The 21,712-nt window shown below is 57.5% G+C and overlaps 3 protein-coding genes across 9 annotated transcripts; all 3 read right to left on the bottom strand.

Moving 5' to 3' along the window:
* Window positions 1-577: 577 nt before the first annotated feature.
* S100A4 (S100 calcium binding protein A4) lies at window positions 578-2,714 on the bottom strand. Of its 4 annotated transcripts, none has more exons than XM_032319027.1 (3): window positions 2,634-2,714; window positions 1,584-1,739; window positions 578-861 (listed from the first exon to the last, which is right to left on the bottom strand). In XM_032319027.1, exons 2-3 carry the CDS (start codon window positions 1,722-1,724, stop codon window positions 697-699), a joined length of 306 nt encoding a protein of 101 aa, XP_032174918.1. In that variant the 5' UTR covers window positions 1,725-1,739; window positions 2,634-2,714; the 3' UTR covers window positions 578-696. The 4 variants fall into 4 exon arrangements, with proteins under 4 accessions (XP_032174918.1, XP_032174919.1, XP_032174920.1 ...); XM_032319028.1 differs by having other exon boundaries at window positions 2,594-2,693; XM_032319029.1 differs by having other exon boundaries at window positions 1,584-1,703; window positions 2,594-2,688.
* A 1,909-nt stretch (window positions 2,715-4,623) lies between these two features.
* On the bottom strand, window positions 4,624-13,434 carry S100A3 (S100 calcium binding protein A3). Of its 3 annotated transcripts, none has more exons than XM_032319376.1 (3): window positions 13,384-13,434; window positions 5,359-5,504; window positions 4,624-4,958 (listed from the first exon to the last, which is right to left on the bottom strand). In XM_032319376.1, the coding sequence occupies exons 2-3, from the start codon at window positions 5,497-5,499 to the stop codon at window positions 4,794-4,796; spliced, it is 306 nt and encodes a 101-aa protein (XP_032175267.1). In that variant the 5' UTR covers window positions 5,500-5,504; window positions 13,384-13,434; the 3' UTR covers window positions 4,624-4,793. The 3 variants fall into 3 exon arrangements, with proteins under 3 accessions (XP_032175267.1, XP_032175266.1, XP_032175268.1); XM_032319375.1 differs by lacking the exon at window positions 13,384-13,434 and adding an exon at window positions 5,690-5,775; XM_032319377.1 differs by lacking the exon at window positions 13,384-13,434 and adding an exon at window positions 5,736-5,760.
* Window positions 13,435-16,673: 3,239 nt separating this feature from the next.
* On the bottom strand, window positions 16,674-20,108 carry S100A2 (S100 calcium binding protein A2). Of its 2 annotated transcripts, none has more exons than XM_032318959.1 (3): window positions 19,862-20,108; window positions 18,151-18,318; window positions 16,674-17,140 (listed from the first exon to the last, which is right to left on the bottom strand). In XM_032318959.1, the coding sequence occupies exons 2-3, from the start codon at window positions 18,289-18,291 to the stop codon at window positions 16,988-16,990; spliced, it is 294 nt and encodes a 97-aa protein (XP_032174850.1). In that variant the 5' UTR covers window positions 18,292-18,318; window positions 19,862-20,108; the 3' UTR covers window positions 16,674-16,987. The 2 variants fall into 2 exon arrangements, with proteins under 2 accessions (XP_032174850.1, XP_032174849.1); XM_032318958.1 differs by lacking the exon at window positions 19,862-20,108 and adding an exon at window positions 19,233-19,365.
* Window positions 20,109-21,712: the final 1,604 nt, after the last annotated feature.

Below are 21,712 nucleotides of genomic sequence, written 5' to 3'. Positions count from 1 at the left end.
CCTCCGACCCCAGCTACCATCCTCGCTCTCCCCTTTGGGGTCCTTTTGTCCCTCTCTGAGGGACCATGACCCTGGCTGCTAACAGCCCTCCTCCCAGCGTCGCTGGCGACATTCTCAGGCTGCTGCAATGCGGTGGTCTCCTTCCACACGGCCTCCCTGGCCTAACCACGGACAGGAGGGACTCACCCATCCCTGGGCTGGAAACTAGGGCGCTGGAAGGGGCGCACAGGGCAGGGCCCTCGTGATTCAGCTCCTTGCCCCAGGGCGCCCAAACTCCATTCCAGGCCCCAGCCAAGAGCAGATGTGACCTTCCGTCTCTCCAGAGGCTGAGGTGGGAGGGGCCAGTCTGCTGGCAAAGACCCCATAGCCGGGGCGCTCCAAGCCTTTGGGGGTTCTTTGCCCTGCCCTGGGCGCCATCAGCCAGCTCCATCATGCGCACACACAGTCTTCCACTCACCCCTGCCCCCCGCCCCCGCTAGTCTGCTCGCCACGGAACCGCTGTCCACCGCCTGTGCTGCCCACCGGGACCTGTCCCTCAGCCCTCACCACAGCCCCAGAGCCTCTCAGACCATCAACCTCAAAGCTTCTAAGACTCTTTATTGAACTTGGTCACATCGTGCACACATCTGGCAGGGCCGGGGTGAGGCCCGGTGCCCTCTGCCAACAGGTAGGGTACCCCCACCCCCAGAGGGGCCTTCACTTCTTCCGGGGCTGCTTATCGGGGAACCCTTCGAAGAACTCATTGCACATCATGGCAGCGCAGGACAGGAAGACGCAGTACTCCTGGAAGTCCACCTCGTTGTCCTTATTGCTGTCCAGGTTGCTCATGAGCTTCTGGAAGGCGGCCTCATCCGTCTTCTTCTGCAGGGAAGAGGCAACAAGCAGAACCGCACGTTCTGGCATGCAGCAAAGACTAGAGCCATTTCCCATCTCCAGACGGGGGCTCAGGAAGGCACAGCCTCGCCCTGGGGGCCCCGCTTTAGAACCCCTGCTCTCAGGGGCTAAGCGGGGTCCACAGAAGTTCACCCCAAGGGGACGTGCACGCAGCTGGAGAAGGGACCACCACGTCGCCCCCCAAGGTTGTTCCAAGAATGCAGCTAAACAGTGGTCACGAAGGTAACATGCAAACTGCACAGAGTCTGGTATAATCGGGCACTGGGAATGCTCAGAGGCGTGGACACGTGTCTCCTCAACTGTGGCTTCACACCCACAGAGACTCCAAAATTATCCGTTGCCGGACTGATGGCAAACGTCCGGGTTTGTGGATATCAGCTTTGCACTTTCACGACCTTGGAAGTTGCTTAGCCGCTCTGAATGTCTGTTCCCCTTTAGTTAAGTTGTGTAAAGCCTGTGGCGGGGTCTGGCCTGCACCCTACCTGGGGGTCCCAGCCCTCCTCCTGCTGGGCTCCCGGAAGTGAGTGGTGGGTGCCCACTGTGTTCCGAATCAGGCCCTCTGCTCGGACGTCCCCATCCAGGGACGGTAGCTACGGCTCTGCCCACAGGCTGGTGCCCCACCAGGCCCTGCCCCTTCCCCGTGGAGAGGGGAGCACACAGGGGCGTACTCCCAGGCAGTAGCCACTCACCCCCAAGAAGCTGGGCAGCTCCCGGGTCAGCAGCTCCTTTAGCTCTGACCTGTTGAGCTTGAACTTGTCACCCTCCTTGCCCGAGTACTTGTGGAAGGTAGACACCATCACATCCAGAGCCTGCTCCAGGGGGCACGCCATGGTGGTACTCAGGATCTGAGGATGGGTCCCAGAGACAACCTTGTCTTCCCCAGCCCCACCCTCAGAATGCCCCACCCCACTCCCAGCCCTCAGGGGCCACTTGATGAGATTCTGCTCCCACCAGAGGGGGACCCAGAGAGGTGGGACGCGGCTCCTAGCGGGAAGCATGTGCTTCAGGCCGCTGTCTGGGCTGGCCTGGCCTGGCCTGGCCCAGGCTCCGGATTGCGGGCAGCCTCACTCAAGCTGGGCCTCCCCCACTCCCCCCCCACACACCCCACACATCCCACGACCACAGCGGCCACACCCTGCCCCATTCTCTCCCTCCCGGGGCTGCTGGAGGCCTGCCCAGGGGCCAACAGCGGAAAAAACCAGCGGCCCAGCCCTGGAGTAGGGAGGGGCCGGGCGAGGGGGCAGAGGCAGGGATGCAGGGTGGGTGCGGCCAGCTCCCTGCAGGGTGCAGAGCTGACGCCCACAGGACACAAGGCCAGTTGACTTCAGTTTGCTTCCCACACCCGAGTGTGCACACACAGGCCCTTGCAACCCAGCAAACAGCAGCCAATGTGCAGACCCACAGGTCACACACACACCGACACACACTCCAGCAACAGCACGTGCAAAGCCCAGCATCCCAGTGCCACCAGCTAGGTCGAATCCAGGCCCTGCACACATCCTGTTCTTGGGTTTTTCTCTTGCACACACAGGCAGCCAGGCGTGTGTATGCTCACGCACACACACACACACACACACACACTCACTCACACACACCCACTCCAGGGCCTCCACATCACAATCTCACACTGGACCCCGTGAGCATATCTGGCCCCCACCAGCCACTCCTTCCTCTGCCCGGAGCCTGACCCCCGCCTCACCCTGACACGCTTGTGTGCCAGTCAGGAGACCACGACCTACCAGGCCAAGAGGGAAGAAGAGATGAGGAGGCAGGGTGTGAGGAGAGAAGCGTGGGGAAAACCCAGCGGTCTGTCCTATTTATACCCTGGCCAGGCCCTGCCCATAGCAGGGGTTGGGGAAGAGTGAGAGTCCGTCCTCCTGGGGGCCCTCCACCAGCCCGGCTGGGAACCCAGCTTCCTGCCCTGGGTAGGCACATTGCACAATGGGAGACCCACACAGCCCGGGGTCTCCATGGGGTGGGCACTGCACTGTGGGCTCAGCTCAACCTGAATTTTCGGGAGCCGGAGGAAGTCTGTGCCCTGGGTATGGGGGGGGGCGCAGGGGGGCAAGGAGGAGGTGGTCCTGCTGGGCTGCCAGAAAAGGGGAGACAAGGCAGGTGAGTGCGCACGGCTGGCTTGGCTGGTAGAGCACCCTGCTCTTGATCTCGGGACTGTGGGTTCAAGACCCACGTTGGGCAGGGAGCCTACTTAAAAAATAGAATACTATAAAATCTTGAAAAAAAAAATTGCTCTGTGCTGCTGCCCCTCGGAACAATTTGTTACTTAAACTGTAACCCCTGGAGGATTTTACTAGTTACCAAGCACATTTAGATACGGCCTTCAGAAATACATATACTGGCAACAGGTCTTTGGGGAGAAGGACGATGTACGACCGTGAAGCTGGGCAGCTGGGGATGCCCGGCTCGCTCAGGGCGGAAGGCCGCCTGCTTCAGGGAAGCCGAGCACCCAGGAACGCCACGTCGGCTCAGGGCGGAACGAAAACCGCCTGCCTCCCTTTTCCGTTCTCGCTCTTTCTCTTCCCAGAAGTGCTCGTTGATAGCTGGATGAGGCCTTTGCATGTGCTTGGTTGACTCTAAGTTTGATCCTCCATGCTTGTCTGCAAGACGGCATTAACGTTGGACCTTCCTCAGTCCTACTGTGGGCTACTGTTTTCTGTCCAATAAAAGGGAGACTGTGGAGTGGCTCGAGGCAGCCGTCCTTTTCGACTGCTGTCCCCTGCTCCCAGTCTCTTGCAGCTGACTTGTTTGTGCCTAATTCTCTCGTCGCCGACTGGAAGCGGTGCCCTGGAAATGTGGCTGCCCAGGCACTAAGGAGGGGACCCCAGGAAGCTCTCGCTGCCCTTCTCCCCTCCTTCAAGGGCACTCTGCCATGTTGAGTGAGGTCCAGGGCAGGAGGGGAGTCTGGAAGAGGAACAGACCAACACCCAAAGGTGATGCTAGGACCACCCCAGGCACATCAGTGGACAAAGGTCCCGGATGCAGTAGTGATGGAGTAGGGAGTAGGAGTCAAGTGTGGGGCTCAGGGATGAACAGCAGGTACCCAGAGGACGGGGGAGAGGGAGGCTATCAGGATGGGGTACCTAGAGTTGGGATAGTATTAAAATGAAGAACACAGGTTGGGGTGGAAAGTTAGAGGAGAAATGGCATGAAATGGGGAAGGGTCACCTTCTCAGAGTGGGGTATAAACTCAGCTTTACTGAGGATCAGGAGTAGGGAGCTAAGGCCCTCAGCAGGCTATAGTTTCAGGGATGGGGTCTGTCTCAAGGTGTCCCCTCCCTTGGGCACCCCTCCCTGGCCAACAGCCATACCCTAGTCAGACCTCAAACACCCCAATCCTATTAGCTCTGCTCTCTGGGCTCCCACACCCAAGCCCACAAGTCTGCCCCACCCCTGCTCCCCAACCCTCCTCCTCAGAACAGCCTTGCCGAGGCCTGAGCACCAACCCTAGGGAATCTGGGGCTGCCCTGGCGTCCTCCTTGACAGCCCAGGGGAGTTGCTGCTTCAAAGGCCTCAGAGAGAGAAAGACAGACACCCCACAGCCTCCTGGACCTTGTCCTCAGAAGGACCCCCCTCCGTGCTTCTGCTAGGCTGACTCACCCGCAGCCTCGTGCCCTACAGCTCAAAAGCCCCACAAAAGTTGGAGAGGAGTGAGGACTCTGCCCCCCACTCCCCACAAGCCCAAGAGTCGAGAGGCAATCTGGGGACACCAGTTCTTTATTAGGCGTGAAGTGGACGCTCCGGGGTCAGGGCCTCATCCATGTGCAGCCACAGGGGGAGGCAGAGCTCTGGGGCTTTGGGACCCTGGGGAGGTCCCCACCCGCCTCTAGCCCCCTGGGTCAGCCTGACCTGGGTCCCGTGTCAGGCGCCTGTGGGAGCGGAGCCTACTGGGGGCAGGGGGGCTCGGGGGGACAGTCCTTGAAGTAGTCGTGGCAGTAGGTGCACAGGCAGGCCAGGGCGCGCACGAACTCCCCGAAGTCCACCTCCTGGTCCTTGTTGGTGTCCAGGACGCTCATGAACTGATGGTAGTCACACTCCCGCAGCTCCGTCTGCGGGGTGGGGGGGGGGGGTGTCAGGCTGAGGCAGGGGTGCATGCCCACCCACCTTCCCTCCTGGCCGGCCTCCCTGCCTCCCACGGCCCTGGGGGACAAGCCTTAGCCTCCAGCTCTGCCATCTGCCCGCGTCCGCACCCCGCAACCGCCCTTCTCAGGTCCCACCGCTCGCTGCGTGCGGGGTGCTGCCCAGTGCGCCCTCGCGTCCTCCCACTGCCTGCCAGGCAGCAGGTGTGGCCATGCTCTGTCCCCTCACAGCCGGGGCCCTGGGACCCCTGCCGCATCCGCTCGCCTCCTCACAGCCTCACCCCTGCCCCACTTGCTCCGAGACGGTCCCCAGGGCTCTCTCCGCAGTCCGGGCAGTGCCTCCCACACACTGGCCCCCCCAGGAGCTCACCGGGGTCCAGGTGGGCAGCTCCTTCTGCAGCAGCTCCTTGAGCTCCCCCTGGCAGAGCCTGTGCTTGTTCCCGCCGCGGCCCGAATACTCCTGGAAGGTGCACACGATGGCAGCCACCGCCTGTTCCAGAGGCCTGGCCATCCTCCCTGTCAGAGGACACGGAGGTGAGACGCAGCCGGAGGCCCAGCCATGCCTAGGACAGGGACCGCTCCCACACACTCCTGCTGCTTCCCTCCTCCGAGCAGCCCGGCCCTGACCACTCCAGCCTCTTCTAATTTCTCTCCCTATGACCCCAATGTCATTTTCCTGGACAGAAGTCTTCTTTCCCTACCATCAGGGCAAACTCCTCAGAGAGCATCCCACCTCCCCAACTGCACCCCCACACTGGGAATCCTTGAGGACTCCCTGGCTGTCTCCCTTCTCTCGGCCCTGACACCCAGGAAGGGCTCAGGCCCACGGTGCCCCACCAGGAGATAAAGCCTCCCGACCCACAGGAAATTGCCCAAGGAGATACTTGCCCCCCGCTCCTCAGGCCCTTGGAGGAGCTGGGCTTCTCAGGGAGGGGTCCGGTCTGAGAGCAACCCCAGCACCTCACCACCACCCTCACTCATCCCTGCTCCCCTGAACTCTGCCTGGGACCCCCTGTGCATCAGGCCAGCCACACAACCTCAGATGAGCCCCTGACACTGGGGTGCAGGGGCCCTACCTGTAAACTGGGCTTCATTCCACCTCTCAGGCCTGCTCAGGGACCCAAACCGGCAGTCCACAGAGGGAGCCAGCTCAGAGGCTCACGGGTCAGTGATTTGCCCCACCTGAAGCTGTCTCCCTGCCCCCTGGGGTCTTGAGCCAGAAGGTTTTGCACAGGAACACCCCTTTTCTCAGAAGGGCAGGCTTTCCTGGAAGTGCCCACCTCCCCTAACCCTACCACCTCTGGGAGGATGCATCCAGCCTAGGGACCCCTGAAGCAGCTGGGAAGGCCCTGCTAATCCCTGGTGAACCTAGGGCCTTGCTCCCCCAGGGGACAGGAGTGTGCCGCAAGGAGCCCGGGCTGCGAGGGGCTCTCCCAGGTGCCCCTCTGCTGGGCCATATGGAACAGAATGCCCCCACCGGCAGAGCTGGGGCAATGCTCGGCCAACGGTCTCTGTGACAGCCCAGCGGTGGAGCTGGGAGTCTGTGCTACCCGCAGAGGAAAGGGCCACATGCACAGGGACTAGGGAACCTCATTGGTGCTCGGCAGCCCTTGGGGGCTCCTGCCGGCCTGGCTGGCACCACCCCAGGGGGTTTTTTCAGAAGTTGGGTGCCTGGAGCCTGAAGGAAACCCTCTGGTGAGACCCCCACCCCTGCCAGACGTCCACACTGCACACCCTTAACCCAAACTTCCAGACAGCCCTTCACTGTAACCGAGGACCACTGAGCCCACCATAGCTGACTTCCGGCACCTGGCCAGTACCTGCAGTGCTCGTCCCTCTGCCCCCAGGCCCGGCTCCCAATCCAGGGCAGAACCCAAGCAGCTGGCACTCACCACGAGGGATGGTTTCAGCTGTAGGAGGCTAGAGACAGGGCGTCCCTATTTGTAGTCTCCCAGCGAAGGAAGGGAGCAATTATGAGGACCCAAGTAGGTCAAGCTGAGGGTGTCCCCAGGGGCTCCCCTGCCTCCTTCCCTGGCGGCCCTTATTATGGTCCCCTAGGGCCACCCACCCATGCATACATCAAAGGGCCATTTGGGGCCACAGACACAACCCCCTTATTGCCCACCCCCAGAGCTGGGAACAGGGCCCAACACACCCGCTTCCCCTTCTAGCCTCTGTCGGAGGAGGAGACGGGCTAATCCATCCCATCCAGCCCCCTTCTTCACTCTAGAAGCACACATAGCTTCGCCCCCAGAGAATCCCTGTGCCAGAGGGGATCCTGGAGAGTGTCTGCTCAGCCCCATTTGCAAGAGAGAACACGGAGGCCTGAGACAGCCTCCCTGCATGACCAGGCCAGTGGTTCTTTGTCACTTTGGGCTGTGGCCTGCTCTCTCCCCTGAGGAGACCATCTGCACAGTGTCTAGAAGGCTAGGAGGAAGGCAAGCTTCTCCCAGGGGCCCTTCCCAGTCAGGTTGACCTCTCTGCGGCCCACGGCCCACGGCCCTAAGCGCTGTGAGTGGGCTCAGACCCTGCAGGCTCCCCTGTGTGTGCAGCCCCCAGGTCTGTTCCTTGAGGTCTGATGGGATGGGGCCTGGGTCTCCTCTGGCTCTTAGCCAGAGTATGTAGCCCTTTGGGGTCCCAGCATTATGGAGGCTGTCCCCCTTGTCTCCCCTCCTCAGGGAGCCCTGGGCTGCAGCTCCCATCTCCCTAACTCCACAGACACCCTGGCTCGGCTTAGCCAGTGCTCTCGGGACGTGAGGGGCCCTGGAGCGCGGCTCAGCTCCTGGAGTTGGTTTCCCTTAGATTGTGGTCTCCTCACTCCTTACTGCCCTGTGAGCTCCTCATTGCTTTGAAACATGCTTTTCAGTTCTGTCCCGCACTTGTTGTTTTTAGTGGGAACAGGCCCTCTGTATCACTATGACTCTAGTCTGTCTCTCATGCCCCCTTCCCCATTTCAGAGCAGGAGAACCTAAGACCCAGGAGACTGTGTGGGAAGCGGATGGGGAGGTCAATGCCCAGGCCTCAGAGGAAGTCTCTTGCTGGTGGAGGCAGCTGGAGAGCTCAGGCTGCCCTGACCCCAGCCCTTCCTCTGCACCCAGACTTTGTCCTGCATCATCTCCATGGGGACTCAGCCCCTGCGGGGGAGGGGAATGAGCAGGGGTGGGTAGGGAAGGGAGAACCGTGATTAGCCCTGTTTTATAGGCAAGGTTACAAGGAGGAGGGGACAGAAGGGGCCCCAGCAGTTGCCTCCCTTCTAGGCCAAACACCTGTCCCTGTGACCACACAGTTCTGCTCCTAGCCTCCCCCCCACCCCCGGCCACAGGTCACCCCACCCTCCCGCCTTCCCTTCCCTCAAGGTCTGTGATTAGGGGTAATAATGGTGACCACTTCCGAGGACAGCTATGGGCTTGGAGGGGTTAATACATATAAAGCTCACAGACAGACGACGTCGGGCCCGCAGTAAGGGCACACATGTCCGCTGAGAGGCAGGTCCCTGTCCGGGGTCGCTCAACAAACAAGCGGCCACCCGAGAGCCATTTGTCATTCCTATCTTCATTTTTCTTTCAAGGATCTTATGAATTTATTTGACAGAGGGAGAAAGAGGGAGCACAAGCAGAGGGAGAAGCAGGCTGGAGAGGGAGAAGCAGCGTTCCCGCTGAGCAGGGAGCCTGACGCAGGACTCGATCCCAGGACCCCGAGATCATGACCTGAGCCAAAGGCGGCCGCTGCACTGACAGAGCCCCCCAGGCACCTCACGTATCATTTAAAGGCACCTGTCCAAGGCACTGTGGGCACAGTCGTAAGTAAAACACCCCAGGCCCGGCTCTGCACAGACTGACAACCTAGTGGGGGACACAGTGGTGACGAGTGGGAGAACGCCAGGCCAGCGGCAGGCCAGCAAGAGCCACAGTGCAGGGCCAAGGGAAGGAGGCTGGTGGCCGGCGGGCGCTGCACGTGCCTGTGTGGTCTCAGAGGCCCCAGCATCCCTCCGTTCGGAAGGGGGCTGCCCTCTGCCTGCTGCGGGGCAGGGGCAGGAGCTCGCCCAGGACAGACGGCACTTTGGGGTGGGAGGGCCCCTGTGGAAAGAGCCCTTCACCGGAGGTCCCCGCCGGCCCCACCACCCTCTTGCCACCCGACCTCGGACTTGCCCTTCGCCTGGTTTGGGCCTTCATTTCCTCGCTCCAGAGTGGGTCAGAACCCCCGTGGGAAGGGGCTCTGCGCCCCTCACTGTTCCAGCCCCCTGAGAGCCCTCGTGCAGGCCGGAGGGGCGGTAGGAGGAGGGACAAGGCCCTCCTCACCCAGTCATTTCCTGCGGCCCCTGAGCCCCTCCCGCAGTGCTCCCAGAGACCACCGTCCGTCCGAGGCCCAAGGGGGGCCCCACCTCCTTTCCCGCGCCCGCTGTGCTCCGCGTCCCTTGCTTCGGTACCCGCAGGCGCTCCCCCTCACTGCCCAGCTGCCAGCGCCGAGGCAGGCAGCCCACCGGGAAGGTGAGGGTCTCTCCCTGGCCTGTGGGTGCCAGCGTGGGAGCGGACAGATCTGCTTGGCCGGACTCCCTGCAGCACTGACTTCCCTTTGCTTCCCACCCCCACCTCCTTTCTGCCCCTCCTCTCTGCCTCCCCGTTGTCACCCCCAGGGCTTTGAAAGGCTCCTGGGAAGCTGTGTTGCCCTCCGAAGGTCAGCATGGGGCTCTGCACCTCAGGGAGAAACAAGTGTGTCCTAGGACACCGCCACATTCCTGTGCTTGCTCCGAAAGGACCTGGGCCCAGGGGTCAGGGAGAGCACCCCCAATCCCACAGCCCCATGGGGCTGGCGAACTGCTGTCAGACGGACCCACCTTCTGTCTCACCATCTAAGCCCCATAAGGGGAGGTGATGAGGGGGGATTTGATTACTGGGGCTGGAGCCACGGAGGCCTTTGCTGGGAAGAGGGTCTGAACTACGCCTGTGGAGCATAGAATACTACCTCTTTTGACAGCCAAGCCAGTCGTGCCCATTTCCCAGGTGGGATCAGTGAGTCAGTGGGGAGCACATGTGACCTGAAGACAGGAGCACAGGGGCCTCGTTCAGTCCTTCCCCTGTCTCAGAAGCCAACTTGGATGTCAGTATCTCTTTTCCTGGAGGGTTAAAAGGCTTCCAGGGGTAGACCCTGAAGAGCAAAAGCCAAGGGAACGTAGGTCCCAACCCTGACGGGAGGGGTGACTGTGCTGGGGAGGGCCTCCCAGCCCCCACTCCAGGAGGACAGAGGAAGCAACCAGGCCCAGGCACCTTTGAATGGTGCCATTTTCTGGACTTTTCCACCCTCTGCCTCAGCAGAGACTTTGTGGCAGGACCATTACAACCTGCTAGGGACGTCTGGTGTCCGTCAGTCTGTCAAATGCCCAGAAGGATAAGGAATCAGCCCCATTTAGGGGCACCTGTTGGGCGTCTGCCTTCAGCTCAGGTCATGAACACCGGGTCCCGGGATCAAGTCCCACATCGGGCGCCCTGCTCGTCAGGGAGCTTCTCCTTCTCCCTTCACTGCTCCCGCTGCTTGTGCCCTTTCTCTGTCTCTGACAAATAAATAAACAAAATATATAAAATATTGTTTTTTAAAAGTTAGCCCCATTCAGCCCGAGCCAGCTGAGGCCAGTCTCCACCAGCCCACAGAGTCCAGGAGTGGGGAACTGTGCTCCTGCAGAAGCCAGGACCCACTGCGCGCGTGCAGACTGCCATCGAATGGGCCGGGTCTCCCCTGGATTCATCTGGGCACCAAGAACATCTGACTGGGCTCCCCGGGGTCCCCTCTCCTTCCCACAGAGCTTGCGGCTTTGGAGGTGACTGAGGAAGAGGAGGAAGTCCCGGACTGTTCCTCCATATCCCACGTCTTAGATGTGAGGTGTTTCCTTACATTTCCCAACCTCTCCCAGCCCCTGCCTCCTTGTCTGTGACGTGCAGTGACCACCAGCACACCCATCCTCAAATCGCGGGGATTCTGGGAGACTGTGCTGCCACAGGCCCAGCAGAGAGCCCCGCCAGAAGGAGACGTCCAGGAATGGTCACACTGCTCCCTCCCATTTCCTCATCTCCAGGGAGCCCAGAGGCCAAGAGACACACAGGCTCCGTGAGAGCTGCCCTGGGCACGGTAATCGCTGTGACCGCTGTTTTATAGGCGAGATAAACACGACACCAGGCGAGGTAGGCGCAAGGCATGATTTATTAAAGGCACTCTCTGGCGAAGTTTCAGGGCTCGAGAGAAGGAGAGCCAAGAAAGTTGCGCCGGGAGGAGGTGGGCACCTCGGGCGAGGTTCCACGACTCTGGAAAGCAGAGTAGGGGGAGTCGCGCTGGGAGGGAGTTGGCAGGGGTCTTTGATCTGTCTCCTGCATAGGTATTGGATTACCTATGGAGACGTGACCTGGGCGTACATCCGTTTGGCAGGAGAGTCAAGTGTTAAGGCGGGGGGGGGGGGGGGGGGGGGTAAGGCTGAAAGACCTCGAGACCCTTCCTGCACTCCGGGAGCCTCTGGAGCCGCCGTCATTCCTATTCTTCCTCCTGCACTCCCGGAGCCCGCCGACGAACAACCATCACTTCCTGACCCTCTTCTCCTGGCTCTGTCCCCTCCGGGACGTTAGGGAGATGGGTTTCCCTCACTGCTGGGCTGGTCTGGTTGCTGCACCCGCCCCAGATGCGCCATTCAGCAGAACAATGAGAACACGTATGTTGTCCGGGCACCTTGGCGCTGGTCTACCATCCATCTCTGGGCAGCTCTAGTCTCTAGTCCTGAGGCATCGTGCCTGTAAGGACCTATTTAAAAACTGTCCCTGCTCCCCTTCCCCCAGGGGATTTACTTGGAGACGAGTCCGGAAACCAGCTTCAGGTAACAAAGCCCAGACACAAAGGTGGGTCAGGCCAGGTGGAGACATCTGATCAGTGGGGGGGACGCATACTGTCTCCCTGGTTCCCAAGGAGTATGGGCCCCGCCCTTTGGGAGCCTTTTGGGCACCAATCCTAACCAAGTGTGATCGGCTAAATTAAATGTCTAAATCAAATGTCTACTAGGGTAAATTGTAACTCAGTTGGTCACCTAGCATCACTCTGGAGTTTCCTGTGTGTGTTACAATCTCATTGGCCAGGCCCGACCACATGGCCTTTGCCCTTAGCCCTTAAAGGCTAATCTGTGAAACAGAGAAGGGTCGCCCTCTCTTGTAAGAGGTGCGGCCCGAACGGTTGGTTAGATTCTCGACGCTTGGCGCGAAATAAAGCTTTGCTTGACCTTCACTTTGTATCAGTCTCGCTCCTTTAATCACGGACCCATTATTGGGGCATAACAGTGCCCAAGAGTGCTCTATCGCGTATCTATTGCCTATCCCCTCTTTCCTTGTTACTGAAACTCATTCTTGGGATGCCAGGGTGACTCAGCAGGTTGAGGGCCCAGCTCTTGGTCTCAGCTCAGGTCCTGATTTCAGGATCCTGAGATCGAGCCCCACCCTAGGCTCTGCTGGTCCCTCTCCCTCTGCCTCTGCTTCCCCAGCTGCTCCCACACACGCGCGTGCTCATGCTGTCTCTCTCTCTCTAAATAAATAGAATCTTTAAAAAAATTTTTTTCTTTCAGGGACGCCTGGGTGGCTCAGTTGGTTAAGCAGCTGCCTTCGGCTCAGGTCATGATCCCAGCGTCCTGGGATCGAGTCCCGCATCGGGCTCCTTGCTCCGCGGGGAGCCTGCTTCTCCCTCTGACTCTGCCTTCCACTCTGTCTGCCTGTGCTCACTCTCGCTCGCTCTCTCTCTGACAAATAAAAAAAAAAAAAAAAATTTTTTTCTTTCAATGTGTCGACATGCTCAGGTAAAAATCCCTGGTTGCAGGGGCGCCTGGGTGGCTCAGTGGGTTAAAGCCTCTGCCTTTGGCTCAGGTCATGATCTCAGGTCTGAGCTCTCTGCTCAGCGGGGAGCCTGCTTCCTCCCCTCTCTCTCTCTGCCTACTCTCTGCCTACTTGTGATCTGTCAAATAAATAAATAAAATCTTTAAAAAAAAAAATCCCTGGTTGCAGCTTGACTAGCCATACTACATCTCTAAAACCGAAGAGATGCAAGAAATCCCTAGAGAGAGTACTTTTTAAAAACATAATAATAATTATAATTGTTACAATTATTGCCATAATAAAAAGGCAAAGTCTGAGAGAAGGCTTTTTGCACCTTCCAGACTGGAACATGAACAGTGAAATCTGGAGGTACAGCAGCCATCTTGTGATCATGAAGCAACATGCACGAGGGGAAAAGCATATACACTATAGGTTACAGAGCAAAAAAGCACAGAAAAGACACTGAGTGGTACGGCATCTCTGCGCCCCTAAACCAACGCTAAACTGCCCATCTCAGACGTCTTGTTATGTAAGACGATTAAACACCATGGAAATAACCTTACCTGCACCTCACAGCTGAATCCATGCCAGACTGGTAGAGAATTTTACATCTGAACGTGGAGTCCTCAAGTAAAAGAATCTGAAACAAACAATTGGCCAGTGCAGGAGGGAAGACAGAGAGATACGTCCCAGCCAGAAAGCCAAGGACCCTTGCTATGAAATGACAAAATATTCGGTGGAACTGTCCTTTGATGTATCTTGGGATGCCGGCCAAAGCAAATCCTAAATGCTGTGATAGAGGAAGTGGTAGGAAAGGTTTAGAAAGTTAGCACAAGCTGGTTCCTTGCAAGAGGGGGAATGCTGCTGCTACAGAAACCAGGCAGGTGCCATTGGCTTTGGGACCAGGTAATAAGTGAAAGCTAGAAGGACCTCAAAGGGGTTAGCAGTAATAATCTGGAGGGCAGTGAGGAAATTGTTACCGAAGGCTGAAGAAAAGGTGACCCCTAGGGACACCTGGAAGACTCTGTTGGTTGAGCGTCTGCTTCAGCTCAGGTCATGATCCTGGGGTCCTGGAATTGAGTCCCACATCTATTCAGCAGGGAGTCTGCTTCTCCCTCTCCCTCTGCTGCTCCCCCTGCTTGTGCTCGCTCTCTCGCTCTCTCTCTCTGTCAAATAAATAAATAAAATCTTTAAAAAAAGAGAGAGAGAAAGAGAGAAGAAAGAAAGAAAGAAAAGACGAGCCCTAGTATGTGGTCGTGGAAAGTCTGGGAGCATTTCGGTCCATGGCAATAGGAAAATAGGACTACCGAATGAACTCGTGGACCCAGCTGAGATGTTTAGACTGAACACTGAAAGTGCCTACTTCTTCTGATGACCCTGATCAAATATGAGAAGAAAAAGATAACCTGAGAAGGAACTGCTCAGGTTTTTTAGAGGAATTATAGAGGGTCCAGAAAAGTCTTTACGGCCAGCACATGGTTCTCAAAATAATAAATGGCTTCAGGACAAATGTCAAACCCAGGGCCTTGTCAATAAAGAGGGACTCAGGATAGAAATGAAGTCAAAGGTATAGACTTGGAAAGATTTAAGGGCAAATCTCACAGGTTTTCTCAGATAAACAACTTGGCTTCTAATAATTTTAGAATTGTGCCTCTCAGACGCCTTCAGACCTGAGGGCCTGACTCCCAGCTCCCTGATTCTCAGTCTAGGTAGGAGGGACAAATCTTAGAGAGATTTGTAAGTGTGGCATTTGTATAATTAAGTGAATTATAAGCTGATATACAGGAAGCCAACATTTTTTTTTTAGATTTCTTTTTTGAAGATTTTATTTATTTATTAGAGAGAGAGAGAGACTGAGAAAGAGAGAGAGCCCTCAATATTTTGAAAGGAATTACATAATCCGGGGCTGAAAGAGATAGAGACAGTTCAAAGAAAAGAAGCTTTGGGTTGTCAACTTCCTTTGGGCAGGGGGCAGCTACAAACACAAACATTTCTTATGGAAAATAAAAGAGTTAAAGAGAATGAAACCAACTGCCCAGAGTCTGGACCCAAGAAGAACCACACACCCGGAGCAGAACTGGGCCCTTGTCAGGAATCTGGCGGCATGTGTCTGACTCCGTTCCAGAGTTGCTGTGGATCAAGGACACGTCTGTGACCAGGAGTGTTAGTCCCCTGTCCGTCTCACCTCCACACACCAAATGTGGTGTTCATGGGTCTTCAGAGCAAGGGAATTGTTCTTGAGGGGCTGTAGTCACGGTCGCCCAGGTTGAGGGTGGCAGACATAACAAGACAAGACCCTGGATCTCACGCTGAGGCCTTGACAGGGTGAGACATGGCGGGTCTTGGGAAGGAGGTAACTACGTTCTGCACGTGGTTGCTGGAAGTCGGACAATGGTACACAGCCTCTAAGATGGCCTCTGTCGATTTTGTGCTATTGCCCTCACGTGCAAAGTTGGAGCCTAACTCCCTTCCCCTTAAATCTGGGCCGGCCTAACGACCTGATCGATAGAATGCAGCCTAAGTGACATTCTTGGATTTCTTTTTTTTTTTTTAATTTTATTCATTTATTTGACAGAGAGAGAGACCACAAGGAGGCAGAGAGGCAGGCAGAGAGAGGAGGAAGCAGGCTCCCCGCCGAGCAGAGAGCCTGATGCGGGGCTCCATCCCAGGACCCTGAGACCATGACCTGAGCTAAAGGCAGCGGTTTAACCCACTGAGCCACCCAGGCGCCCCCATTCTTGGATTTCTGAAATGAATCTTAAGATGCCCCACAGCCCCCACTGGAATACCTTGGGCTGCTCCCTTGGGGGCCACTCCCTGTCAGAACCTAGCTGCCAGGCTCTGAGAAGCCCAAGCGACACCGACACCGAGGGGTCGTGGAAGGCACTCCAGACGGCTGCCGCAGAGCTCCCGGCTCCCAGCTAACCGCCGGCGCCGGCTGCCGGGCCCATTGAATAAGCTGCCTTGGAAGCTGAGTGCACTTGAGCTTTCAGATGACTTCGGCTCCAACATCTGTCTGCAGCTGCTTGAAAAGTCCTAAATGAGAACCCCATTGACCGAATACCATCTCCTTATAGACCCTTGACAGATAATAAATCTGTTTTAATTTACCAAGTATAGGGAGATTTGTAATGCAACGATAGGTCACCAGAACAGCATCTCTAAGTCACTGAACCAAACCTCAATTGTGTATCTCACACTTCTTTTATAAGGCATTTAAATCCTAATTTATTTATGCCATTCTTAGCCATTCTGTGCCTTACAACTGAGTACGTTCCTAACTGGTAGAGAATTTGGTAACTAGAAGTGGGATCCATTAAAAAGCGAGGAAAAGAGAATCTAACATGGGTCATTAATTGAGGAGAAGAAAGACTAAAATACAAGGATCTCACCTTTGGCGGCTGGAAAGTCAGTGACCTTGTCAGGAAGTGGCAAAGCGTTCGGTCAGGCTGTCCCCTGCTGGACCACACAGTGCAGAACAGACGGCAACCGCTACAGGTGTAGGGAAAGTGGTGGGAAAAATCAGGATGCTGACATGAACTAGCGCCTGGTAGCTTCAGCAGAGACCCACAAGAGAAGAATGAACTCAAACTGGAACCCGTCTGAAAGCAGGTATCGAAAGAAATACAACTTTGCTAAAACACGGCCACTGCCTGTAGCCTGCAACCTGATAAGAAGTCTTCAGTGAGAAGGTCTGCTGGGTTGTTTAGATGCCTTCTGCCTCTTGAACAGATCTTAGCAGCACGGATGGCTCACAGTATGGAACGGCGAGGTCTGTCCTTTGTTCTGAGCATACCCTTCCTTCTTTGTTAGCATTTCTATTTTTATGAAATGACAGTGATGGTGGATGGTATTTGCCTTTTTTAATAACTTTATTTGGAAAAAAAATATTAGCAAACTATCTCAAATTTTTACCGGTATTTGAAATGCCAAACTCTGGGACTTGAGGTGCAGCTCTGGCCTTGCGGAGATTTCCAGAAGAGTCAGAGCCCAGAGGGGTGGGATCTAAGGATGCTCTTATTGTCCAGCAACCCAACTCAGCCAGCCAGGGGATGGGGCGTCACTGAGCAATTAAAACATGATCAACAGAAACGTTTATTGGGTACAAAAGGGGTAGCTAGAGTCCTCGTGGGTCCAGGAGGGCCGTGGCCAAGCAGGACCCCCGCTTCACAGCCGGTCTGGGGCATCCTGGAAGAACTCGTTGCACATGATAGTGACCAGGGCCAGAAAAACAGCGTATTCCTGGAAGTCCACCTGCTGGTCACTGTTCTCGTCCAGGTCACCCATCAGCTTCTTCAGGCCCTCCTCATCCACCTTATCCTGGAAGTGAGACAGAACGGTTCAGAGGCTGCTCCCCACCCCACACCCCTATGGGTCAGAGCCCAGCCCTCCCATGGCACTGGGCTGTGGGTGAGCGGTAGGCAGGGCGCCCCCTGGGAGCTACAAAGAGGCCCCGTGAGAGAGGACAGGTGGGCATTCACTGGGAAGGTCTCCAGCTGTCCCTGCTGGGAGCACCCAGGTCCTCCCTAAGCCAACAAGGTGGGCCTCACTCTCCCACTTCACTGAGGAAGAAACTAAAAATGTTTGAATTCAGAAAAGGCAAATATTTTATTTATTTATTAAAAGATTTTAATTATTTATTTGACAGAGATCACAAGTAGACAGAGAGGCAGGCAGAGAGAGAGGAGAAAGCAGGCTCCCCACTGAGCAGAGAGCCTGATGCGGAGCTTGATCCCAGGACCCTGGGATCACGACCCCAGCCTCCGAAGGCAGAGGCTTTAACCCACTGAGCCACCTAGGCGCCCCAAGGCAAACATTTTAATACCAGCCAAAATGAAACCAAATTAGAAAAGCTTAACAACAACAATAAAAAAAGCATTAAAGAAATAAAGGGCATGCCCCACAAGTTCAAAGCCTGAGACCTGACTTTTTTAATTCTTCAGGAGTCAATACAGGGCAGGGGAGGGGCAAACCGAAAACTGACAGCATTTCTCTGCCACTGCCCCAGGGCACACACGTGTCTCCCAATGCAACTTCTTAGTTTGGCGTATAACAAGGAAAGTAAGAGCGAGAGAGCTGTGAGCTCTTGGACCAGTCACCTCCCCTCTCTGGGCTTTGGCTTGACCCAGGCAGGGTATTGGACAGATGGACAGCTGTCCATCCTCTGGAGAGCCACAGGGACAGCAGAGAGAGGACACGCCCACAGGCCTGGGCCCCAGCCACCCCCCTACCCCCGCCCATGAGGTCACGCCCTGTGTCTGCTTCACCAGGCACCCACACACACACACACACACACATCAGGACCCCCCAACCCAGCCAGCCCCACTCACCCCAACAAAGCTGGGCAGCTCCTTGTGCAGAAGTGCTTTCATCTCCCCCTTACTCAGCTTGAACTTGTCACCCTCTTGGCCAGAATACTTGTGGAAGGTGGCGACCATCACAGCCAGCGCCTGCTCCAGGGGACTGGACATCTTGGATCTGGGGCCACAGGGGTGGATCTGGGTGGGAGGTGATGGGGACATTCAGCCCAGCCCACAGGACACTCTGCCCTTGTGCCCCAAAGTGCCTCTCCAAACCCCTCTCTGCCTCTCCCCTGAGACCATTCCTCACTAAGGAGTCATCTCCCCCAAACGAGGGACCCCTAAGGCCAGAGGAAGTGTCGAAGTATGTTTCTTCCACTGGACCAAGGACCCTCAGAGGAGAGAGACGGACATTCCCACACACTGGAGACCTCTGAGCCGAGGGAGCTCTCTCCATCAGACAGTGCAGAGGTGAAGGCCCCTGAGCGACCGTCCCTACCAGGAAGGATCCTATGGGGATTGGTACTAAAGGAATGACATGTCTTGGGCCCTGGGAATGGCAGGACATAACTCAGGCCATCCTTTCCATGGCTCTGTCTCTGAGAATGCTCTGAGCAGCCCCCAGGGGGCTTAGGGGGAGTGCTGTGGGCGGTAAGCAACGTCCTGGGCCCACCCCGCTAGCTCTGCCTTCTCACTCGGGAAGAGAAGGGAAGGGGCAGAGGGCCGGGCACCATGCAGCTCCTCAGGGCGGGGACCCAGGCAGGCCCACACACTTGAGATCCCTGGCTCTTGTCCCTTAAGTCCTGATGGATTCCAGGACTTTGGAAAAACAACACCCAAGACTCTCGTTAAAGCATACCCTCCACACCTCCTCTTCCTGAGCCTAGGCCCCCAGAAGGGTCTCTAGCATGCGATGCCCAGACCGTGAGACCCAAGAGAATGCCTCAGAGCAACCTGTAAACTGAGACCTCACAGAAGAGCCTCGAAGAGCCCTCAGTTGGGCACATCACACAAGGTTCCCCAAAGGGAGAGACCCAGAATGAAAAAACTGCAGACAAAGACTGAGACCACAGGCACCCCCAGCCAGCCCTCGGCAAGACAGAAGCACTCACCAGACCAGATGACAAAGGGGCTCTGGAAGGAAAGCAAAGGGCCAGGCGCCCACACTGAGGTTTATATGCCTCCCGCACAGGCCCCCAACCTGGCATCTGAAGGAAATCAAACCTGCCCTAACCTGACCAGCCAAAGCCTGGCCTCCCGCCACCCCCTGCCGCTCCCTGCCGGCCCCGCCCTCCCAGAGACCTCCGGTTCCACCGGCTCCAGATAGAGAAAGGCCGAGCTGGGAGGGGGTTCGGGGGCGGGGGGCGGGAGGGGGGGTTCCGGTGTCACAGGGAAGGGGTGGCCTGGGCCCAGGGTGAGTCGCCCCTGTTTGTGGGCCTCAAGTCTGAGGCTGGGCCTTGCTCGTATGACACATACTTGCGAGCCACAGCTCACTTGTGAGTCAGAGGCTCCAAGCCTCCAGGGACTTCCCAGGCCTGTGTGTGTCTGTGTGTGTGTCTGTGCGTGTGTCTGTGCGTGTGTGTCTCTGTGTGTGTCTGTGTGTGTGTGCGCACACCCGCGTGCAAGCTGTCTTCGAGGACTCACTGCGGGGAGCTTCGAAGCTGGCCTTTCCGGCCGCTGTGGGTGGGAAGGCGTCGGGAAGGAGCCAGGGAAGGGGGAGAGACGGCCGAGCTGTGCTCACCGCGCAGTCGGGGTGAGCCCGTCAGGGTGCGCTGTATGGACGCCCCTGGAGGGTCCAAACGGAGACGGGAAGGCTTGCGGGGCGGGCAAGTGCGTAGCGGCTGGACAGCTCCCGGACCAGGAGGCCCGCGCCGGGCAGGCCGCAGTCTCCGCCCTCCTCACCCCACCCCTGCAGGCCCCGCTCCGCACCGCACCCGGAGAAAGGCCTGCGCTGAGGCGGGTCAGGACCCAGCCCAGGGGCGGGGTTTGACAGGATCAGATGGATGCCAGGGGGTTTCTTCTGTAAAAAGACCCGGCTTCGGGCGGCCCCCTGCCAGGCGCCCCCGCCAGGCGCCCCTGACGCCGCCCTTTGTCTACCCCCACCAGTCTGGGCACCGCCCTTCCGGCCGACAGGCTCCCTGCCCCCTCCAGATGTCCAGCAGCTTCTTTCCCTTCCCCCAACGCCCCAGGGCTAGGTGACTCACCCGCCCGGTTCCAGGCCCAGATGCCCAGGCAGTGACTCAGCTGGGCTCGCCTCCTCCCGAAGGCCCCAGCGGTGCTTGCACACACCAGCCCACCCTGGGAGGGAAGGGTGCTAGCATGGAGACCCTTCCTGGGCCCCCTCTGGGAGCTTGGCATCGGACACACAGAGGACTGGGACTGAGAACCGACAGGATCGGATGGATGCCAGGCTGCTCTCTCCTGGGGCCGCCTCGGGGCTCGGGCAGCCTGAACGTGCAGATGGGGTCGGCCCTTGGAGCCCCGGGGTCCCCAACTTTCTCAGGCACACCCCCCACCCCGCCATGCTAGTGCTCCTCCCTATCAAGCCTTATTTCCTGTAGAGCTTGAAACAAAAGTCCATCACCCCGAGGGTAAAGCCCGGTGGGCGCCATTCTTGACCTTTTGCACTTCTTCCATTTCACCTCAGGACTTTGGTGAATACCTGTGAGGCACAGGCATCACAGGGGCCCCCATGGCTCCTCCCCAGGCCTGGAGGTGAGGTGCTTGGACTCTGGAGCCCACCAGCTTTCCAACCCCTCCACACACACCCTAGCCTGGGTCCCTGTGCCTTGAACACACCATACCTGCAGCTGGTGCTCTGAGACCCACTGCTTGGGCTGACCCCTGCTCCCCACCTTGCTGCCTGTTGAAATCCCAGCCGTCCTTCAAAGGCCCGGTAAATGCCACCTACTGGGTGGAGACTTCCCTAGGCCCAGCCAGACCCCATCTCTATCTGCTCCATCCCAAACAAGGACTCCTTTTGTCCTTGTGCACTAGCGCGTCTGCCCTGGCCAGAATCATTCCAGTGCGAGTCTTCTCTTGCCTTCACCCCCACACGGTGAGCTCACTGGGCAGGGACTGGGTCTTACTGGTCTCTGCACGAACAAAGGTCTCCTGCATAGCCTGTGCCAACCACTGTTTATGATTACTGAGCACAGCGCGGGTGCTGGGGAAAGTATTCAAGACCCAAGGGACCTCCTCACCTCCCAAATCACAGCACAGGTTCTGTTACCAAATCATAACTTCTCCAGATCCCAGGAGTGGCCCTTAGACTCTGGGCTGAAAAACAGCTTCCGGAAGCTGCAAACCCCTGAGGAAACAGGGCTCCAGCCTGGGGCCTGGGGAGGGAGGGAGCTGAGCGAGGGCCCCAGCAGCAGGGATGGAGATCGTGGAAACTGGGAGAGAGGAAGGAGCGCCACAGAAACAGAAGGAAATGAGAGAGTGGGGAGAGCCGCTGATTACCAGGGCAGCACTTGGAGTATCACCGTGCCATGATCCAGGGCCTTCCCTGGGCCGGCCACGGGGCTGAGATTGGGGCGCACCTGCTGTGTGCTCCGTTCCTTCCCTGGAATGGAGGCCCAAATGGAGCCCA

This window comes from Mustela erminea, chromosome 17, assembly GCF_009829155.1.
Source record: "Mustela erminea isolate mMusErm1 chromosome 17, mMusErm1.Pri, whole genome shotgun sequence".
Classification (NCBI taxonomy): Eukaryota; Metazoa; Chordata; class Mammalia; order Carnivora; family Mustelidae; genus Mustela; species Mustela erminea.
This window is presented reverse-complemented; position numbering and strand designations above follow the sequence as displayed.

Bases quoted from the DNA above. Each gene is read 5' to 3' on its own strand.
- S100A2 (XM_032318958.1), bottom strand. From the start codon at position 19,328: ATGCCAGGTTGGGGGCCTGTGCGGGAGGCATATAAACCTCAGTGTGGG. The intron at 18,319-19,232 runs GTGAGTGCTTCT...CCTCCCACCCAG, and splicing joins CCCCTTTGTCATCTGGTCTG to ATCCACCCCTGTGGCCCCAG. The intron at 17,141-18,150 runs GTGAGTGGGGCT...TCTCACTTCCAG, and splicing joins AGCTGCCCAGCTTTGTTGGG to GATAAGGTGGATGAGGAGGG.
- S100A3 (XM_032319376.1), bottom strand. From the start codon at position 5,499: ATGGCCAGGCCTCTGGAACAGGCGGTGGCTGCCATCGTGTGCACCTTC. The intron at 4,959-5,358 runs GTGAGCTCCTGG...CCCACCCCGCAG, and splicing joins AGCTGCCCACCTGGACCCCG to ACGGAGCTGCGGGAGTGTGA.
- S100A4 (XM_032319027.1), bottom strand. From the start codon at position 1,724: ATGGCGTGCCCCCTGGAGCAGGCTCTGGATGTGATGGTGTCTACCTTC. The intron at 862-1,583 runs GTGAGTGGCTAC...TCTTCCCTGCAG, and splicing joins AGCTGCCCAGCTTCTTGGGG to AAGAAGACGGATGAGGCCGC.